Source organism: Canis lupus, chromosome 5, assembly GCF_011100685.1.
Source record: "Canis lupus familiaris isolate Mischka breed German Shepherd chromosome 5, alternate assembly UU_Cfam_GSD_1.0, whole genome shotgun sequence".
NCBI lineage: Eukaryota > Metazoa > Chordata > Mammalia > Carnivora > Canidae > Canis > Canis lupus.
In genome coordinates, this window is record NC_049226.1 from 71,303,818 (window position 1) to 71,320,874 (window position 17,057).

General features: G+C 40.5%; 1 protein-coding gene across 1 annotated transcript; it reads left to right on the forward strand.

Moving 5' to 3' along the window:
• Positions 1–1,880: 1,880 nt before the first annotated feature.
• Positions 1,881–13,549, forward strand: GCSH (glycine cleavage system protein H). The gene is made up of 5 exons (XM_038538212.1): positions 1,881–2,060; positions 6,502–6,581; positions 7,609–7,672; positions 11,360–11,491; positions 12,958–13,549. The coding sequence occupies exons 1-5, from the start codon at positions 1,913–1,915 to the stop codon at positions 13,053–13,055; spliced, it is 522 nt and encodes a 173-aa protein (XP_038394140.1). The 5' UTR covers positions 1,881–1,912; the 3' UTR covers positions 13,056–13,549.
• The last annotated feature ends 3,508 nt before the right edge of the window (positions 13,550–17,057 follow it).

Sequence of the window (17,057 nt, forward strand, 5' to 3'; positions counted from 1 at the left end):
AAGTTCTTCATCTCTCTCATCTTTCCCAGCTACTCTTCCCTCTTTTACTGACTGTAAATATCAGACTGGCAGCTCATCCAATTGTATTGCTATGAGAGAGAAAAAAAAAAAAAAAGAGATGAGTGGGTCCCTCTTAAGACACTTGAAAGAGAAAACCATGTGCAAGTTTCCGGCATCTGTATGTACCAAACATGCTGAGATGACCTTTCAAATCTCAAGCCATGGATGTTACAAAGATTATCAGTTACGAAAAAAGAGAATTTTTGATTATTCTAATGCTTATTAATTTTTAAAAATGACACATTTCCTATTGTTTTGGTGAAGAGCATGCGATATGGTCCACAGACTGATATGTGACCTTGTTTTTTCCCACCAAATGCTTTAGTAGAGCTGGGAATAAATATTTTAGGGCATGTAGTATACTATGTTGGTTTATAAAAAAACAACAAAAACGGAATGTTGACATTATAGAAGCTAGCCAGGATCTGGAGTTTGGAGAAGACCACTCTGAGCCAGTCGGCCTCCCAAAGGAGGCAAGTACAGCAGGGCTTAAGAGCAGTGCACCGTGAATCCAACTAGAGGTGAAGTCCTGCTACTTGCCACCTAGTAGCTGCTTAACTAAGCCATGAATGCTTTCCCCACTCCTTTCTGGGCAAGTCTTTTAACCTTTCTAAGCCTCCAGCTCTTCACCTATGAAATGAAAGTAATAGGTATCAGAACGGGGTTTGGAGAGGACTAAAAAGGTAATGTTTGCACTGACCTAGGCACATAGCAGGGGAACGGAAAATGCAGCACGACAGCCCTTGCAAGCCACTGCACAGACGTGCTGACGACAGTGCCCGTTTTGTGAGGGACGTGGAAGCTCGGTGCAACAACACGAGTCTCCCAAACAGCCCTGCGTACACACACACACAAACACACACACACACACACACACACACTTTTAGGTGGCCACCCCCGAATAATGAAGATCTGGAGCTTAAGATGTTTTTCACTCTGGGGTTTCTTTGCTGATTCCCGCCCACTCCAGTTAATTTGTGTTGAAGTTGAGGCCTTTCCCAGAACTTATTTTCTGTCTCCTTGGATGGGGACATGCCTTCGGCCTTTCTGGAGAGGCCCCGGTCACAGGGCTGGCTAGGTAAGCAAGGAACTGACCACGCTGGGTTTCAGCCTTGCCGTCTGATTGCTCCTGCATCGGCTGGCTCCCACCTCACCCCATCAGGCAAGTCCCTGCACCATTATGAGCTTCATGATTCGGTCTGTCCGTTTGGGGGACCCAGGCCTCTTGGCATCTGTAAAGTAATAACGTGGGTTCCCGGACTGTCTCCAGCATTTTGAAATGTCAAAGAGACACCCCGTGTCTGAACTCCTTTGGCCAATGCCCGACTGTCTTCTTTGGAATGACTCCGTTTAGACCTGGCTCTGAGCCGTGCTCTGGGTGACCTTGATCCTCTGACAGGCCTGGGGACACCCTATACCTTCCTTGAGGCCTCAGGGCCCCCCTGCTACAGGAATGCGCATCCCGCGAAGCCATCGCTGCCGGGAACCCCTCCCGCGCTGCCGGAGCGGGAGGCCGACCTCGCACGTTCACTCCCGGGCCCAGCGGCTCCCGGGTACGAGGCCCCGCCCCCGGCCCAGGCCCCGTCCCCCGCCCCCCGCCCCCAGCCCCTTCCGGCCGCGGCTCCTGCTCTTCTGCATGTCCCCGCCCCCCGCGCGCGCGCCGCCCTATCCGAGGCCGCGCCCGGCTCGGAGTTCCCGCCCCCCCGGCCGGGCCCCGCCCCCCGCCCCCCGCCCCCCGCCCCGGCCCAGCCGGCTGGCTCCGGCTTTCTCCGGTCCGCGGCCGCCGCGGCCCCGCCCCCGCCGGCCGGGGCGCCCGAGCCGCTCGCACAGCGCCCTCCGCACCTCTGCGAACATGGCGCTCCTGGCGGTGCGGGGCGTGCGGGCTGCGGCGTGCGGGCTGCGGGTCGCCTCGGTGTCCGCCGCGCCCGGCCTGCCGCGGCCCTGGGGGCCGAGGGCGGGCGCCGTCCGGACGCTGCGCACGGGCCCCGCTCTGCTCTCGGGTAAGCGCGGGCGGGCACGTGGGGGCGGGCGGGGCTGCGGGGGGCGACGGGCCGACCGGCCGGCTCACGCTGCGTCCTCCCGCCGGGGCGCGCCCTGCAGCCTCCGGGTGGCGTGGCCCACGCCGCAGCCCTGCCCCTGCGGGCCGGGGAGCCCGGGGCACACGCGCGGCCGCCCGGGGCGGGCCCCTTCGCTCGCCGTGGAGGACCGGGCCGCGTCGCTAAGCCGCCGCGACCTCAGGTGGTGAGCTCGCGGGTGTGCATCGTTAGGCCCTGAGAGTGGGGGCATGGTGGGCTTCGGTTCGCTACGTGGACGTCACTGAGAACTCCGAGGTAAAATCAAAGCAAGGGCACTTAATGAAATTAAAGCACTGGAGCTAGATTTTTACTAGCAAAAAAGTGAGCGTGACGTTGAGGGCTCAGCTATTTCCTAAAAACAGTGAGATGAAGTCTTTTGGACTCTCAGACATTCTGCGAAAGTCTGTATTGAGTCCTGGATGTGTTGGGACAGAAATGAGGGCTCACACGGACTTGGGGTTGGAATAACCGGGGCCCTGCCCACGCCCGCCCTGGCCATCTGTGCTACTTGACGCTTCAGAGCAATTGCTGCAGCAGAAAAAGTTTTCTTACTGCGTGCCCGAGGGCATGAGACGCCAACTGCGCCTCCAGGAATTGAGGCTTCTTAGGGATGCATATAGGTCTGTGATGGCTGTTGTCTCATTAATTTCACTGTTTTACAAACCTGTTTGGAAGTGGAAGGTTTGATAACATTTACTCCAGTCCGAAACATAAAGATGCTTCTCTGTCGTTGCTAACACATTCCTTTAGTTCTGTTGGTGACACATATCAATAATTACCAATTTGAATACAAAGGGAAAGCATATCGCAGAGAAGAAGTGAATTTCAAGGCATCTTTTTTTTTTTTGGTAAGTGTGACACTACTGCTGGGTTTTTGCACTTTCCAGTTACCTAGTTAAATATTGTCCAAAATATCAATACCCATGATCTGGTGTTCAACCAGGGTTTTTAAGAACAGAGGCCCAAGTTCCAATTTCAGCCCTACCTCTTACTAATTATGTGATCTTGGGCAGAGTCACTTAACTTCTTAGTCTGTTTTCCCTCATCAGAAAAATGGAAATGATAATACCTCTACCATACAGAGTTGTTGGGCGGATGAAATGAATTTGGTAAATGTTACTAAATATTATAGAATCAAGTAGGTAAAAATTGGCCAATATTTGTTATCCGACTAGTGACTTTATTTTCTTTTATTTTATTTTTTAAGATCTATTTATTGATGAGAGACAGAGGCAGAGATAAAGGCAGAGAGCAGGGATCACGCCCTGAGCCGGAGGCAGATGCTCAACCACTGAGCCACCCAGGCGCTGGTGACTAGTGATTTTAAAACACATACTTTTTAAAGTAGGCTCCACACTCAATACTGAGGCTGAACTACAACCCTGAGATCAAGAGTCATATGCTCCAACTACTGAGCCAGCCAGATGCCCCCTGATGACTCTGAAAGGAGGAAAATGCAGACTTCTCCTGAATTACTGAAAACACCTCATTATGAAGCCAAATATGATGTTTTTAAAGGCTCAGTAAGAAAGTAATTATTTACCTGACCTGTCCACTTTTATCCTCTTGGGCTGAGGAGGGTTAAAGGAGAATTAAACTAATCATTGTCTTTAGCCTAAATAGCTTGGCCTTGTAGAGTCTTGCAGACTTTTTAAATTAAGTGGACTTGCAGGCATTTACCTTACTAATCTTGCTGTCTTTCATTCTAAACTTGTGGTTGCTCAGTTGCTAAACTGAGTGTGAGCAACCTTATTCCTAAGATTATCTTTACAATTAGGCAAGATGGCAAGGCTCAAATTGATACAGCAGTCTCAGAGAAGTCATATTTATAGTTGTCCAGTTGTTACTTTATTTTTTTAATTTCTTTTCTTTTTTAAAGATTTTATTTATTTACTCATGAGAGACCACAGAGAGAGAGAGAGAGAGAGGCAGAGACACAGGCAGAGGGAGAAGCAGGCTCTATGCAGGGAGCCGGATGTGGGACTCAATCCCAGGTCTCCAGGATCACACCTGGGGCTGAAGGCGGCGCTAAACTGCTGAGCCACCCAGGCCGCTCTAGTTGTTACTTTTAAAAGGTATAGATTTAGGGTTGCTTTTAAAAGGTTTAGATTTAGCCATCCCTGGGTGGCTCAACCACCTTCAGCCCGGGGCGTGATCCTCGAGACCTGGGATCAAGTCCCATATTGGGCTCCCTGCATGGAGCCTGCTTCTCCCTCTGCCTGTGTCTCTCTGCCCCTCTCTCTCTCTCTCTCTCTCTGTCTCTTGTGAATAAATACAATCTTTTAAAAAAAACTTTAAAAAAAGGTATAGATTTAAACTTTTCATAATTGGTATTGTAATCAGCCAATTCTGGAGTTGTAACCATGATAGGGAGAATTAAGTGTGTGTAGCCACATACCTATATAGATATTTTGGTCAGAATCTCCTTGACTTATTTAAAACAAAGAATTACTTCACTCATTAAACTTCTGAGTGGTAAGCTCTGAGTTAGAACTGAGAATACAAATAAAAATGAAATAAGCAATGCTCTTGCTTGCTTTGTGCTTCGTCTCCTTCCTGGGGAGAATGGACAAAAGGACTATATGTGTAGCTCCTTAAGTGCTGTGTGTTGTAGGGCCACGGTCCAGGGAGAGTGGTGCAGAATGCCGTGGGAGCCAGCTGGAGGGCTACAGAAGGATTTTTGGCAGAAAAGAGCTTCTCAACTTGAAGTAGTCAAGAAAAGGCAGAGGGGTGGGGGGTGGTGAGATTCCAGTCAGAACACCAAGTAGAAACTTTGCAGAAAGATCAGATTGACCTGAAGTATTTAGTATTTGAAGTGGAACGAAGCAAAGCAAGTTCCTTTGTGACATTTTAGAAATTCTTCCAGGGAAGACTATGAAATTAAGATTTTTTTAATGATTAGGGGGAAAAGAAAGTAGTAAGTTACATTCTGCTTCTAATAGCTATGTGATCAAAGCAATTTAATGCTGTTTTAAGTATAACTATCTTTTGGATAAAGGATAAGAGTGAACCAGAAAGACTTACTCTTAAAACAGCATTTGAATTGATGGACCATTGTCCTATTAATTTCTGATGCATTGGTTTTGGAAAAATACTTGGCCTCATACCGTGATACGTATATTTAAGAAAATAGCATATGCTTTTTAAAAAATATTCTTTTATTATTTTTAATTTCTAAAAAGATTTTTTTTAAATTAATTTGTGAGAAACATGGGGGAAGAGAGAGAGAGGGGCAGAGAGGCAGAGGCAGACACAGGCAGAGGGAGAAGCAGGCTCCATCCAGGGAGCCTGACATGGGACTCCTGGGACTCGATCCCGGGTCTCCAGGATCACACCCTGTGCTGAAGGCAGCGTTAAAACGCTGAGCCACTGGGGCTGCCCCAAAAATTTATTCTTTAAAGCAAGTACTCTGACATTAAATTCTAAATAGCTTTTTTCACATCTCTCGAACTTTGGTCAGTCTTTTTTCCTAGCCATTGAATGTTGAGCAGAGCTTGACTTTCCACCAGTTAATAATGCCTTAGCTCTGAGGTGACTGTTGAGTTCTGATCTTAAAGTTTCTTTAAATGATAGTGACCACTTTCTTCACTGGCAGGTTTGAATTCAATTAAAATGGAATTTTAGGGGCAGCCCGGGTGGCCCAGTGGTTTAGCGCTGCCTTCGGCCCGGGTCCGGGCCTGATCCTGGAGACCCGGGATCGAGTCCCACATCGAGCTCCCTGCATGGAGCCTGCTTCTCCCTCTGCCTGTGTCTCTGCCTCTCTCTCTCTCCTTCTCTCTCTCCCTCTCTCTCTGTGTGCCTCTCATGAATAGATAAAATAAAATCTTTAAAAAAAATGGAATTTAAAGAACTTAGTCAAATTATAATTGTTCCAGGTCAGTTTCAGTTATGTAAGATTCCGCTTTATAACCAAGTTGCAGTGAAGCCCTCTTCTGTCAATTTCACCTAAACAGGCACATTTTTTTTTTCATGTTAAATCATTTATGAGCATTATGAGCATTTGTGCTTCCTCAATCCAAGTCTGTCTACAGAGGGACAGACTACCTTCTGTAAGACAGACCAGTAATGAATAAGTATACATAGTTTATATGTGTAATTTACACTAATGTTGGAATAACCATATCTCCAAAAGATACACAAGGTATCCATTCACATCAGGTCATCTTTGCCTAAATGATACTGTTGAGAAGATATTTTGTCTTTTCATGTGATCTGGTTTTTCCTCAGCAGTATGTTACTAAAAGTCGGTGTCAGTGAGTCAAACACAAATACTAGAGAAGTCTTGCCTTTTGACAGTATTGATATGAAAAGTGCTTTTTAAGAAGTGATACCACTGCTTTTCTGAAATATTGGTCTTCTATTTTAGTGCGTAAATTCACAGACAAACATGAATGGATAACAACAGAAAATGGTATTGGAACAGTAGGAATCAGCAATTTTGCACAGGTATTGGATTGTTTTGAAATACTTAAAACAGTCTGCTCTTGCCTAAATTGGATTGTCTGCCTTTTAAAAATTATTATTCTGCCCCTTATTCTTTGTTTTGATGTTTAAAGAACATCAGTCAAGTAAACAAGCAAAATATAATTTAGGGCAGTATATAGTGTTTTAAGAGATTATTAAAAGGTTAACAATTATAAGTAAACATACCTTATTCAAGAAAGAAATATGTTTAATGGTGTTGGGGCAGTTAAGGGAAAAATAAGAGAAACAGAAGGCCTGGGATATTGACAGTGTTTTGTGGATAACAAAACATGCACAATCAGGGGGCATGAAGAAGGAAAACCCAGATTGGCACAGACTAGACAAAGGCAAACCTTTTATTTAGCCAGTCTTTTTCTCTTAATTTCACTATTCCCAGTGATCCCATATTGTATCTTCACTGGCCTATGTGTGGCCCAGTACATGGTACTGTGTACAATACTGTACAGGCGCTGTCTTCACCTCCTCGGTTTATTTATAGGAGAATCACCTACATGGGAAATTATACACAAAATAGTACATGATGGATGATGATCTGAGTAGTACAAGGGTTGTAACTCCCCTGATGGAGAGCTGACTTCTTAACTTGGAGTCAAGGTCTTCAGGGAGGACCAGGCCTGAGGACGATGATTTACAGATCAGTGGGTAGGATTTCAGCAAATACAGCAGGGGAAATGGCCTAAGCACAACTGCAAAGGTGGAAGAGCACAAGGTGTGTTTATTCTCAGAGGAGCTAGAATATTGATGGGATGGCTTATGACAGGAATGACTGCTGCTTGTGGGCCAGGCTAGCTGGCAGCCTGTTTTCTTGCAGGTCCTGAGCTAAGAATAGTTTTGCATTTTTGAAGAGTTGTAAGAAAAACAAATGAATGTGGTCCCTCGAGTGTAAAATAGGAACTATCTGAATTATAGAAGGTTAGTGTTTGGCTTGTTCCTATTTACTAGGAGGTTTAATTTGATTTCTTAGAGGTCTGTGTTTTGTTTGTTTTAGGAAGCTTTGGGAGATGTTGTTTACTGTAGTCTGCCTGAAGTTGGGACAAAACTGAACAAACAAGGTGAGTATTTTTCTCATCTTGGCATATTATTCATGCCTTAAGTATCTTTACTTTGCATAACAATCTGTTTACACTTAGGATCAATTAGAGTGCTTTTTACTCAAGTAATAGAAAACTCACCTAAAAGATTGAACAGTTGGAGTTTATTTTATCTCCTTCAAGAAGTCTAGAGATAGATGGAAACAGGATTGTCTTAGTGGTATAGTGAAGAGTCATCAAGGACATGAATTCTTTTCATACTTTTTCTGCCTCAGTGTGCCAGAGGTTACAAAATGACAGCAAAATCTTCAAGCATCACTTTCTCAAATGGCCGTATCCAACAGTAGGATGAGAAGGTAAAATCTGTTTTTCCTTGGAGGCAGTAAACAATCTGTTTTTCTAAATATCTTTGACAACATTGGTCATGTTTTTTTCTGCTTAAACTTTCCCCATCATTTATCTTGCTTTGAACTTTTTTCTTCTTCCTGGTTCTCAGTATCCTAGCTGGATATATTATATATTAGGTCATATCCTTTTTGAAGGTTTTCACAGGAACCTTTTCCAATGTCACTATAAGACCCTTGTTGTGATTGATAATCTTTATCTGTCCATTTTTCTTCTGTTAGAGAACAGTTATTTTCTTTTCTCATGATGTTTTGTATCCACTCTGCTGCTCTCAAGCAGGAGATCTCTTCACTGAACATTTTCTGAATATCTCTTAATAGCAAGTGAGCAGCATAAACCTGCTGTGTTTAAAAAATTTACATTAACATAAATACATCTAAACTAATGAATGCTCTTTAAACTTTCTGCTAAGGCTTTTAGAAAATTGATGTAAAATTTACATACAATGAAAATGCCTGAAGTGTACAATCCAATGAGTTTTAACAAACAAACACTTTGTAAACCTTGCCGATTGAAAAACCCTTCTCAAGACAACCTGTTCTGATTTCTGTCACCATAGATTAATTTGCCTATTATTTAACTTCATTTAAAAGGAACCACACAGTTTTTATATTATATCTGGCTTCTTTTGTCCAATATCATGATTATGAGATTTATGTTGAGTGATGCTGAAGAGTGTACTATTACATAACCTTTTAATCTTTTGTTGATGGATTTGTGTTATTTCTAGTTTTTAGCAGTTAGAAATCTATAAACTTTTTTTAGTAGAAATCTTTCTGTAGATGTCTTCATTTCTCTTGGGTACATACATATAGGAGTGGAATTTCTGGCATGTAGTATAGTAGTTATATGTTTAACTTTATAAGAAACTGCCAAACAGCTTCCCAAAGTGGTTATACCATTTTACATTCTCACCAGCAGTATGAGAGAGTTCTAGGCACTGCAGATCCCACGGTGAGATAACAAATTGTTGTTGAGCAGCCTTCCATGTGCTTTTTGGCACTCACATCTTTTTTTGTGTTTAGTCTCTAGTCAAACCTTTACCAAATTTATTTGAGTTGTCTTTTTACCATTGATTTTTAGGCATTCTATATATTCTAGATACAAATCTTTTCAGATCTATATATATTTTTTTCAGATCTATATCTTGTGAAGTTTTGTCATAGTTTATGATTTTGCCTTTTCATTTTCTTAACTGTTTTTTGGATAAACTTTTAATTTTTAACATGTCTAAGTTATTAATGTTTTTATTTATGTATAGAACATTGTATATTTTCTAAGAAATCTCTTATTCATTGATTCTTAACAGTCCCTTTATTTCATGTTTATATCTTTGTTTTCTTCCTTCAACTTAGACTTAATTTGCTCTAATTTTTCTGACTTCTTTAGGTAGCAAATTGGGGCTTTAATAAGTACTTTCTTTACCCAAACTGTAAATTGCATCTCCCTTGTAGTGAGTAGCAGCTAAAATCTAAGTTTAATTCTTTTAGCCTTCACTGGGATGCCAGCCATGCATGCATGGTTCAGGCATCATTCAGGGGCCTAGACAGAGTTTATACATAGGATTTGGGGCTCTCCCTTTTAGTCTCTCTCCTTAGGATTTCCCACCTCACTTTCTATTAGTTATGGTGGCCTCAATTCGTCTTCTGGTCCCTTACACCAATTAAGACTGAGATTTCCTCTTAGAACTTTGGCTGCCCCAAATGGCATAGATTGGTGTCTTGTCTTCAGGCTAAATGCCATTTAAAAAAAAATCACCACTATTGTCCCTTCTTTCAAGTGTTAGCTCCTTTCCATGAATTGACTGCTTTTGTTCATTTTCTAGTGTCTTTAGAACTCAGAGGTCATTGATTTTTTTTTTTTAACATGTTCTTTGTAAATGAGACCTAAAGATAATGATTTCCTTCAAAGCACTATTTTAGCTATATCCCACAAATTTGGGTATATTGTATTCTCAGTATCATTCAGTTCAGATCACTCGATGTTGTCCCACAGGTGACTAAGGCTCTGTTAATTTTTCAGTCTTTTTAAAAAAAAGGTGCTCTTTGTTCACATTAACTGACCCTTTTGCTGTTATTGCTATCCAGTGAATTTTATTTTAGATGTTATACTTTCCAGTTCTAGAATGTCCACTTTTTAAATTTCCATTTTTTTCAAAATTTTATTTATTTATTCACGAGAGACACAGAGAGGCAGAGACATACATAAAGGGAAAAGCAGGCTCTTTGTGGGGAGCCTGATGCTGGACTTGATCCCCAAGACCTCAGGATCACAACCCGAGCAAAAAGGCAGATGATCAACCACTGAACCACCCAGGTGCCCCCCCCCCCCCCAATTTTTCATTTCTTTGCAGGTATTCCCCCATGTGTTTATACATGATGAGCTTTTTAAAAATCTGAAGATAATAGGTTCTCTGCTTATCCCAAAATGTAGGTCTATGGGTCATTTTGGGATCTGTTGACTACTTTTTCTCTTAACCATAGCCCCCTTTTTTTCTAGGATTTCAGCCCTCAGGTTCTAGCCACCTTGGCAGGCCTACATTCCGTCCTCTGACCCCTCAAATAAGACTGGTTTTACTCTGTGTTCTAGTTAACACTGTGCATTTTAAATGGGGTTGTTAGTACAAATTATATGAAGGAAGATCTCACCCAGTTTGCCCCCCCCCCCCACCTTTTTAAAGATTATTTATTTATTTATTTATTTATTTATTTATTTATTCACGAGAGACACACACAGAGAGGCAGAGTCACAGGCAGAGGGAGAAGTAGGCGCCATGCAGTGAGCCCGATGTTGGACTCGATCCCAGGTCTCAAGGATTACGCCCCAGGCTGAAGGCAGCGCTAAACTCCTGAGCCCCCCCAGGCAGCCCTGGGCCCCCTTTTAAGGATTAAATCCACCTTTGGTCACTCTTCACAGCCTTCATATGGTTGTTTTTCATTTTGTTTAGAGTTTATAATTGCTATCTACAAGAAGGCTGGTCTCATGAGGTACTTCACCATTACTGGAATCTCCTGATACTTGCTTTTTAGGAGCCACAGTAAATTAAAAGAAAATTGAGTTTTGTACTGAATGAAAGCATATTTGGTATTCAGATATGTCACCATTTGTTGTTCATTCCTAAAACAGGTCCACTTTATTGAGATATTTATACCCTTCTCATAGGTGATGTAAGCAGTGGTTTTACTTTTAAATTAAAGATATTTAGAATGTGATATCATCCTGAATCAAAGGTGACTACTTCTGTATTTTATATTTTCAGGTCATTGACTTTTGATATTTAATGTTTAAATTTTCTCAATTTAGATGAGTTTGGTGCTTTGGAAAGTGTGAAAGCTGCTAGTGAACTCTACTCTCCTCTATCAGGAGAAGTAACTGAAATTAATGAAGCTCTTGCAGAAAATCCAGGACTTGTCAATAAATCTTGTTATGAAGATGGTAAGTTGTTGCTAGAATTTTTTTCAAAGGATTATTGCTGCAGTTAACATTTAGAATTTAAAGCAAGCTTCAGCAGATTATAACTTCATCTTTTTTGCACTTTTGATACTAAATAGTGATGCTGTGCTTTAAAAAAAGGGAAACACAGATTAACTGAATATATAAGGTTAGGTTTAAGATCTCAATAAAAACGTCGCCTTATTCTTCAGAGTTCTTAGTACTAAGCTGTAGTAGACTCTTCATGAACACTTGCAAAGTATTCACCTCTTCAGACATAAAGTGTCCAATCATATTATGTGATGTAGGTGGTAACAGAATAATACCTATTCAATCAGTTTTGTCACAGTTTCATCTTAATAACTCGGTGAAATGCAGTAGCAGCAGTTTTCTCCATTTTGTCCATGAATTGCAAAATTAGGATTAGCTTGTAGTTCTCTGTTGCCTCACCTAACCCTTCTAACACTAGTAGTGCTTATCATAATAAATGTATACTCTTTAATCCCCATGCCATATTTAACCCATCCCTCCACCCACCTTCCCCTAATAACCATCAGTTTGTTCTCTGTACTTAAAAATTTTGATTCTTAGTTTCTCTTTTTTTTCTTTGTTCATTTTGTTTTGTAAATTCCACGTATGAGGGGTGCCTGGGTAGCTCAGTCGGGTAAGCATCCGACTCTTGACCTCAGCTCAGGTGCTGATTGGAGCCATGAGTTCCAGTGTTGGGTCCATGCTGGGTGTGGAGCCTACTTTAAAAAATTCCACATATGACTGAAATCATATGGTATTTTCAGTGTGGTATTTCAGACTGACTTATTTTGCTTGACATTATATACTCTCTAACTGCATCCATGTTGTTGCAAATGGCAAGACTTCATATTTTTCTTTATGGCTGAGTAATAATCTGTTTTACACACACACTACATCTTCATCTACTGATGGACACTTGGGCTGCTTCCATAGTTTGGCTATTGTAAATAATGCTGCAGTAAACCTAGGGGTGCATATATCCTTTCAAATTAGTTTTTGTATTCTTTGGATAACTACTCAGTAGTGCAATTGATGGATCATAGGTTAGTTCTATCTTTAACTTTGAGGAAGCTCCACACTGTCTGCCAATGGCTGCACCAGTTTACATTCTCAACAGTAGTGCACAAGCGTTCCTTTTTCTGCACATTCTCATCAACACTTTTCTGTTTTTATTTTAGCCATTCTCATAGGCATGAGGTTAAGCATTCTTAATCCATTATAGTAGAATCTATTCTGGTTTTCTTTTCAATTGTGATATGCAACAATATTAACTGAATTCTTAAGGCTAAAATATAAAGCTCCTTGAATAAATAATGAGTGATTTATATAAAGAATACTAGATCAGTTTTGAGGCACTCAAAAATTTTACATTTTGAATGAATCTGACTTTTACTCTTTAAAAAGGTAATTTGGAATATGATACTTTTTTTTGATTGCAGGTTGGCTGATCAAGATAGCACTCAGTAATCCTTCAGAACTGGATGAATTAATGAGTGAAGAAGCATATGAGAAATACATAAAATCTATTGAGGAGTGAAAATGAAACCCTAAATAAACTAGTATGAAACAACTTAATCTAGCATAGTTGTCTTAAATTAGTGGTGCATACAGGATTTAAAGAGCAACTATTAGCAATATCTGTGGAAAAAGAAACTACTTGCAATAATGCTAATGGAAGAAAACACCCTTAATTTCACAATGATTGCAGATAAACACAATATGCATCTTTTTTGCAACACCTTTGGATTATGCTAGGCTCCAGTTACGATACTCAGAATCCTGAAATTATCTGTGGTTAAAAACTAGTTATAAAAAATTACGTAATTCAAGGATTTGGGGTCAAAATAAATAATCTTTCCATTGGAAATAACTGGCAGTAGAGAAAGGTTTGTTAGTCTTATAGTGTCAGGTAAGGAACAATACTACCTTAATTTTGCAGCATACTGCACTTGCTGGTGCTATTTTTATACAATGAAGCAACAGCCTTGCAGGAAGAGAAATCGTTAATAATAAAATCTTCAACTTTGTTAATCATGTTTTTTTTTGTTTTGTTTTGCTGTTAATATTTCATTGAGTGACTCTGCTAGTATTTGTGAAAATGCTAATTTTAACTTATGGAAAGTTATTTTTTAAAAGGAAATTTAAGCCATAACAATGAAAGGTTTCAAGAAAATGTTTCCTTTTAATCACAAATCTGGTTTTTCTTAAAGACCTAATTGCCTGATAGCATCAAGTACCATTTTTGGTCATCTTTAATCAAAAAGAAAGCACTGACTTTGGTGGTTTTTGTTTTGTGTTTTGTTTGTTTGTTTTTAATGCTGCCAAGTTAAAAGACATAAGAGGAAAACAAGGAAAAGTAAAAGTTTGATAAGCATAACATATGGCATCCTTAAGAAAGTAAACCACATTCATGTTTAAGTAATGGGAACAGAAATGGGCATAGTGAAACTTTTTAAGAGCTCACACACTGACTTAGTAAATATCCGCTTAAGCAAATTTACAGTGCCCAGTGGTATTTTTAAGTAGCTAGATACCATATTCTCTAAGCCAAGTGTAATAAGCTGATATTTTGAAGGGGATATGAGAATATACTCACAACTATAAATATATATAAATACATATACATAGCAAGAGCAGACATACTTGTATCATTTTTCCCAGTTAGTGCCAGAAAAGGGATATATTCAAATACCACCACCTTCTGATGGTGAATAAACTGCAAATGTGAAAACCTAGAGGAAATATGTAAGTAAATAGCAAATCTTTCTGCTCAGTAGAAACAAACCATCCTTTAATGGCCATGTCACTGCTGAGCTGTATTTTTGCAACCTTATCAAAGTGTTCAAAATATTTTCGGTAACTATCTCCTTGTTTAATTATTAGTCAATTTTTAATTATTAAAAATTAATTTGACTCTCCTTTGGAGATAGAAAAGAATGAGTAACAATTACATAGATTTACTCTTTTGAAGTACTCTCATACATTACTTCATGATGATTAAAGCAATATCCAGGGGCACCTTAGTTGCTCAGTTGGTTAAGTGTCCGATTTGGCTCAGGTCATGATCCCAGGACCCTGGGATCAAGCCATTAAGCCCTGCATTCGGCTCCCTGCTCAGCAGGGAGCCTGCTTCTCCCTGCTGCCACTCCCCATGCTTGTGCTGTCTCTCAAAAAATAAAATATTCTTTTTTTTTAATTCTTTTTTTTTTTAAGATTTTATTTATTTATTCATAGAGACACAGGCGGAGGGAGAAGCAGGCACCATGCAGGTAGCCTAATGTGGGACTCCATCCCGGGTCTCCAGGATCACGCCCTGGGCTGCAGGCGGTGCTAAACCACTGCGCCACTGGAGCTGCCCAAAAAATAAAATATTCTTAAAATAAATAAAGCAATATCCAGAGCTAGGTAGGACAGATCCATAAATACTACCATTTCACAGAAAAGAAAGGTAGTGGGGAAGATAAGACACTTAAAGAAAGCTGGGCAGTCATGGTTAGAATTTTCACATTTCCTGGTGCATTCTCTAATTCCTTAGCTAATGTTACTACAAAAATACTTAAATTGGAATAGGGGTGGAAGGGAGGGAGGAGGAAGGTTCTTAAGAGGGGAAGCAAGCAAAAATGGCAATTCTAGAATGAAAGTTCATCAGTGATTATAATCTAAAAAAGATGGGCAGTTTTTTATTCTTCCATCCTTTCTCAAAGACACACTTGCACTGTTAGACTCCCTCTGAACTTTTTCAGAGCCAAACAGTATGGCAACGTGTTCTTTTGCTATTTAGAATACAGAACCATTTCAACCCTCATTTCTATTATAATGCTGCCAAAAATGTCAGGCATTCAGTGGCCCTCCAAAAAGTAAATCAACAGAGAATTTAATTTCTCTGACTTCATATTCCTTTTGAATGGTTTTGGTTCTAATAGAGCAGTTTCATAAAGGTTTAAAATAATGCTTGCTGATAATTTAAACTCAAGAAATGGAAAAGGTTACTCTAAAGGTATTAAATTTTTTTGATGATCTTAAAAATTTTATCACTTTCCCGAGTTTAAGGACGCTGACAGCCTTAAGTTTTAAGAAGAACTATGGGCGCCTATCCAGGGGATGGCTCAGTTCACTGAGTGTCTGATTCTGGATTTTGGCTGGGGTCAGGATCTCAAGAACCTGAGGTCAGCCTGCATTGGCTCTGACCTCAGACCTCAGCAGGGAGTCTGCTTGAGATTCTCTTCCTCTCATCTCTGCCGCTCCTCTTGTTTCTGTGCTCTAAAATCTTTAAAAGAATTATGCTAATTGTAACTGTTCTTATTACTGCTTAACATTCAGACCCAAACACACATATGCCTGCCTCAGAGAGGGCCTTCACTTTACAAGGAGATTAAATTCTTTATTCCGTGCAAAATGGCTTTACAACTCACCACCTACCCGCATCAGTATTCTTTGTAGACCAGATTTAGATTCACAACAAAATTAAATAGAAAATATAGTTTTCATATATCTCCTACCTCTATTTTTCTGTTTTTGAAACATTTCTTGGCTAACTCTAGGATCTTACTCTACTAGAACTCCTGATATCCTGATTCAGCCTATATTGGCTTTTTGTAAACATGACTAAACAGTTGACCCTTAATATTTCTACTTAGTCATGCTATCAGGTTTTTACCTGCTAAACTACAGCAAAGAGCCCATTTAAAAGCAAGGTGTGCAGGCACAGTTCTTGTGAAGGAAATCAGTTAACCATCTTCCAACTTTCACATGTACTTAATGAGAATGTGCTTACAGTCAAGCTTATTAAGAGTCATTTAGTAAGGGGGCAGCCCCGGTGGCGCAGCGGTTTGGCGCCGCCTGCAGCCTGGGGTGTGATCCTGGAGGCCCAGGATCGAGTCCCACATCAGGCTCCCTGTGGAGCCTGCTTCTCCCTCTGCCTCTCTCTCTCTGTGTCTATGACTAAATAAATAAAATCTTTAAAAAAAAAAAGTCATTTAGTAAAATTCTTAAGTTTTTTGGTATACTTCCTAGAAACAAAGTAGCCTTCATGACTAGGTAACAAAGCCTTCTGTTAGGTGATTTCAAATTTTCTGTTTTCAAAATAAGTGAAGGAGGACCTAACCCAACTATTAACTTATCATTAAAATATTTTTTGTTAACTGTGATTTCTGTTTGGAAAGGAATTTTTAAGAAGTTGAGAGACTGCTATAACAAAACCTCTTTCAGGGCGCCTGGGTGGCTCAGCGGTTGAGCCTGAGCCTTTGACTCAGGGCATGATCCTGGGTCTGGGATTGAACCTGACTCCTCCAGGGAGCCTGCTTCTCCTGTCTATGTCTCTGAGTCTCTGTGTCTCTCATGATTAAATGAATAAAATCTTTAAAAAAAAAAAAAAAAACCAAAACTCTTTCATACGCATCTTCGTATGACAAGGTATTTCAGATTCTATATATTTAGAAAATGAATAAAATGGGGTCTGAATCTGTCTTATTTTGATATTTATCCACAGATACAAGAATTGGGAAGGGGAGGAACAGCGTCACCCATTTCATTGATACGC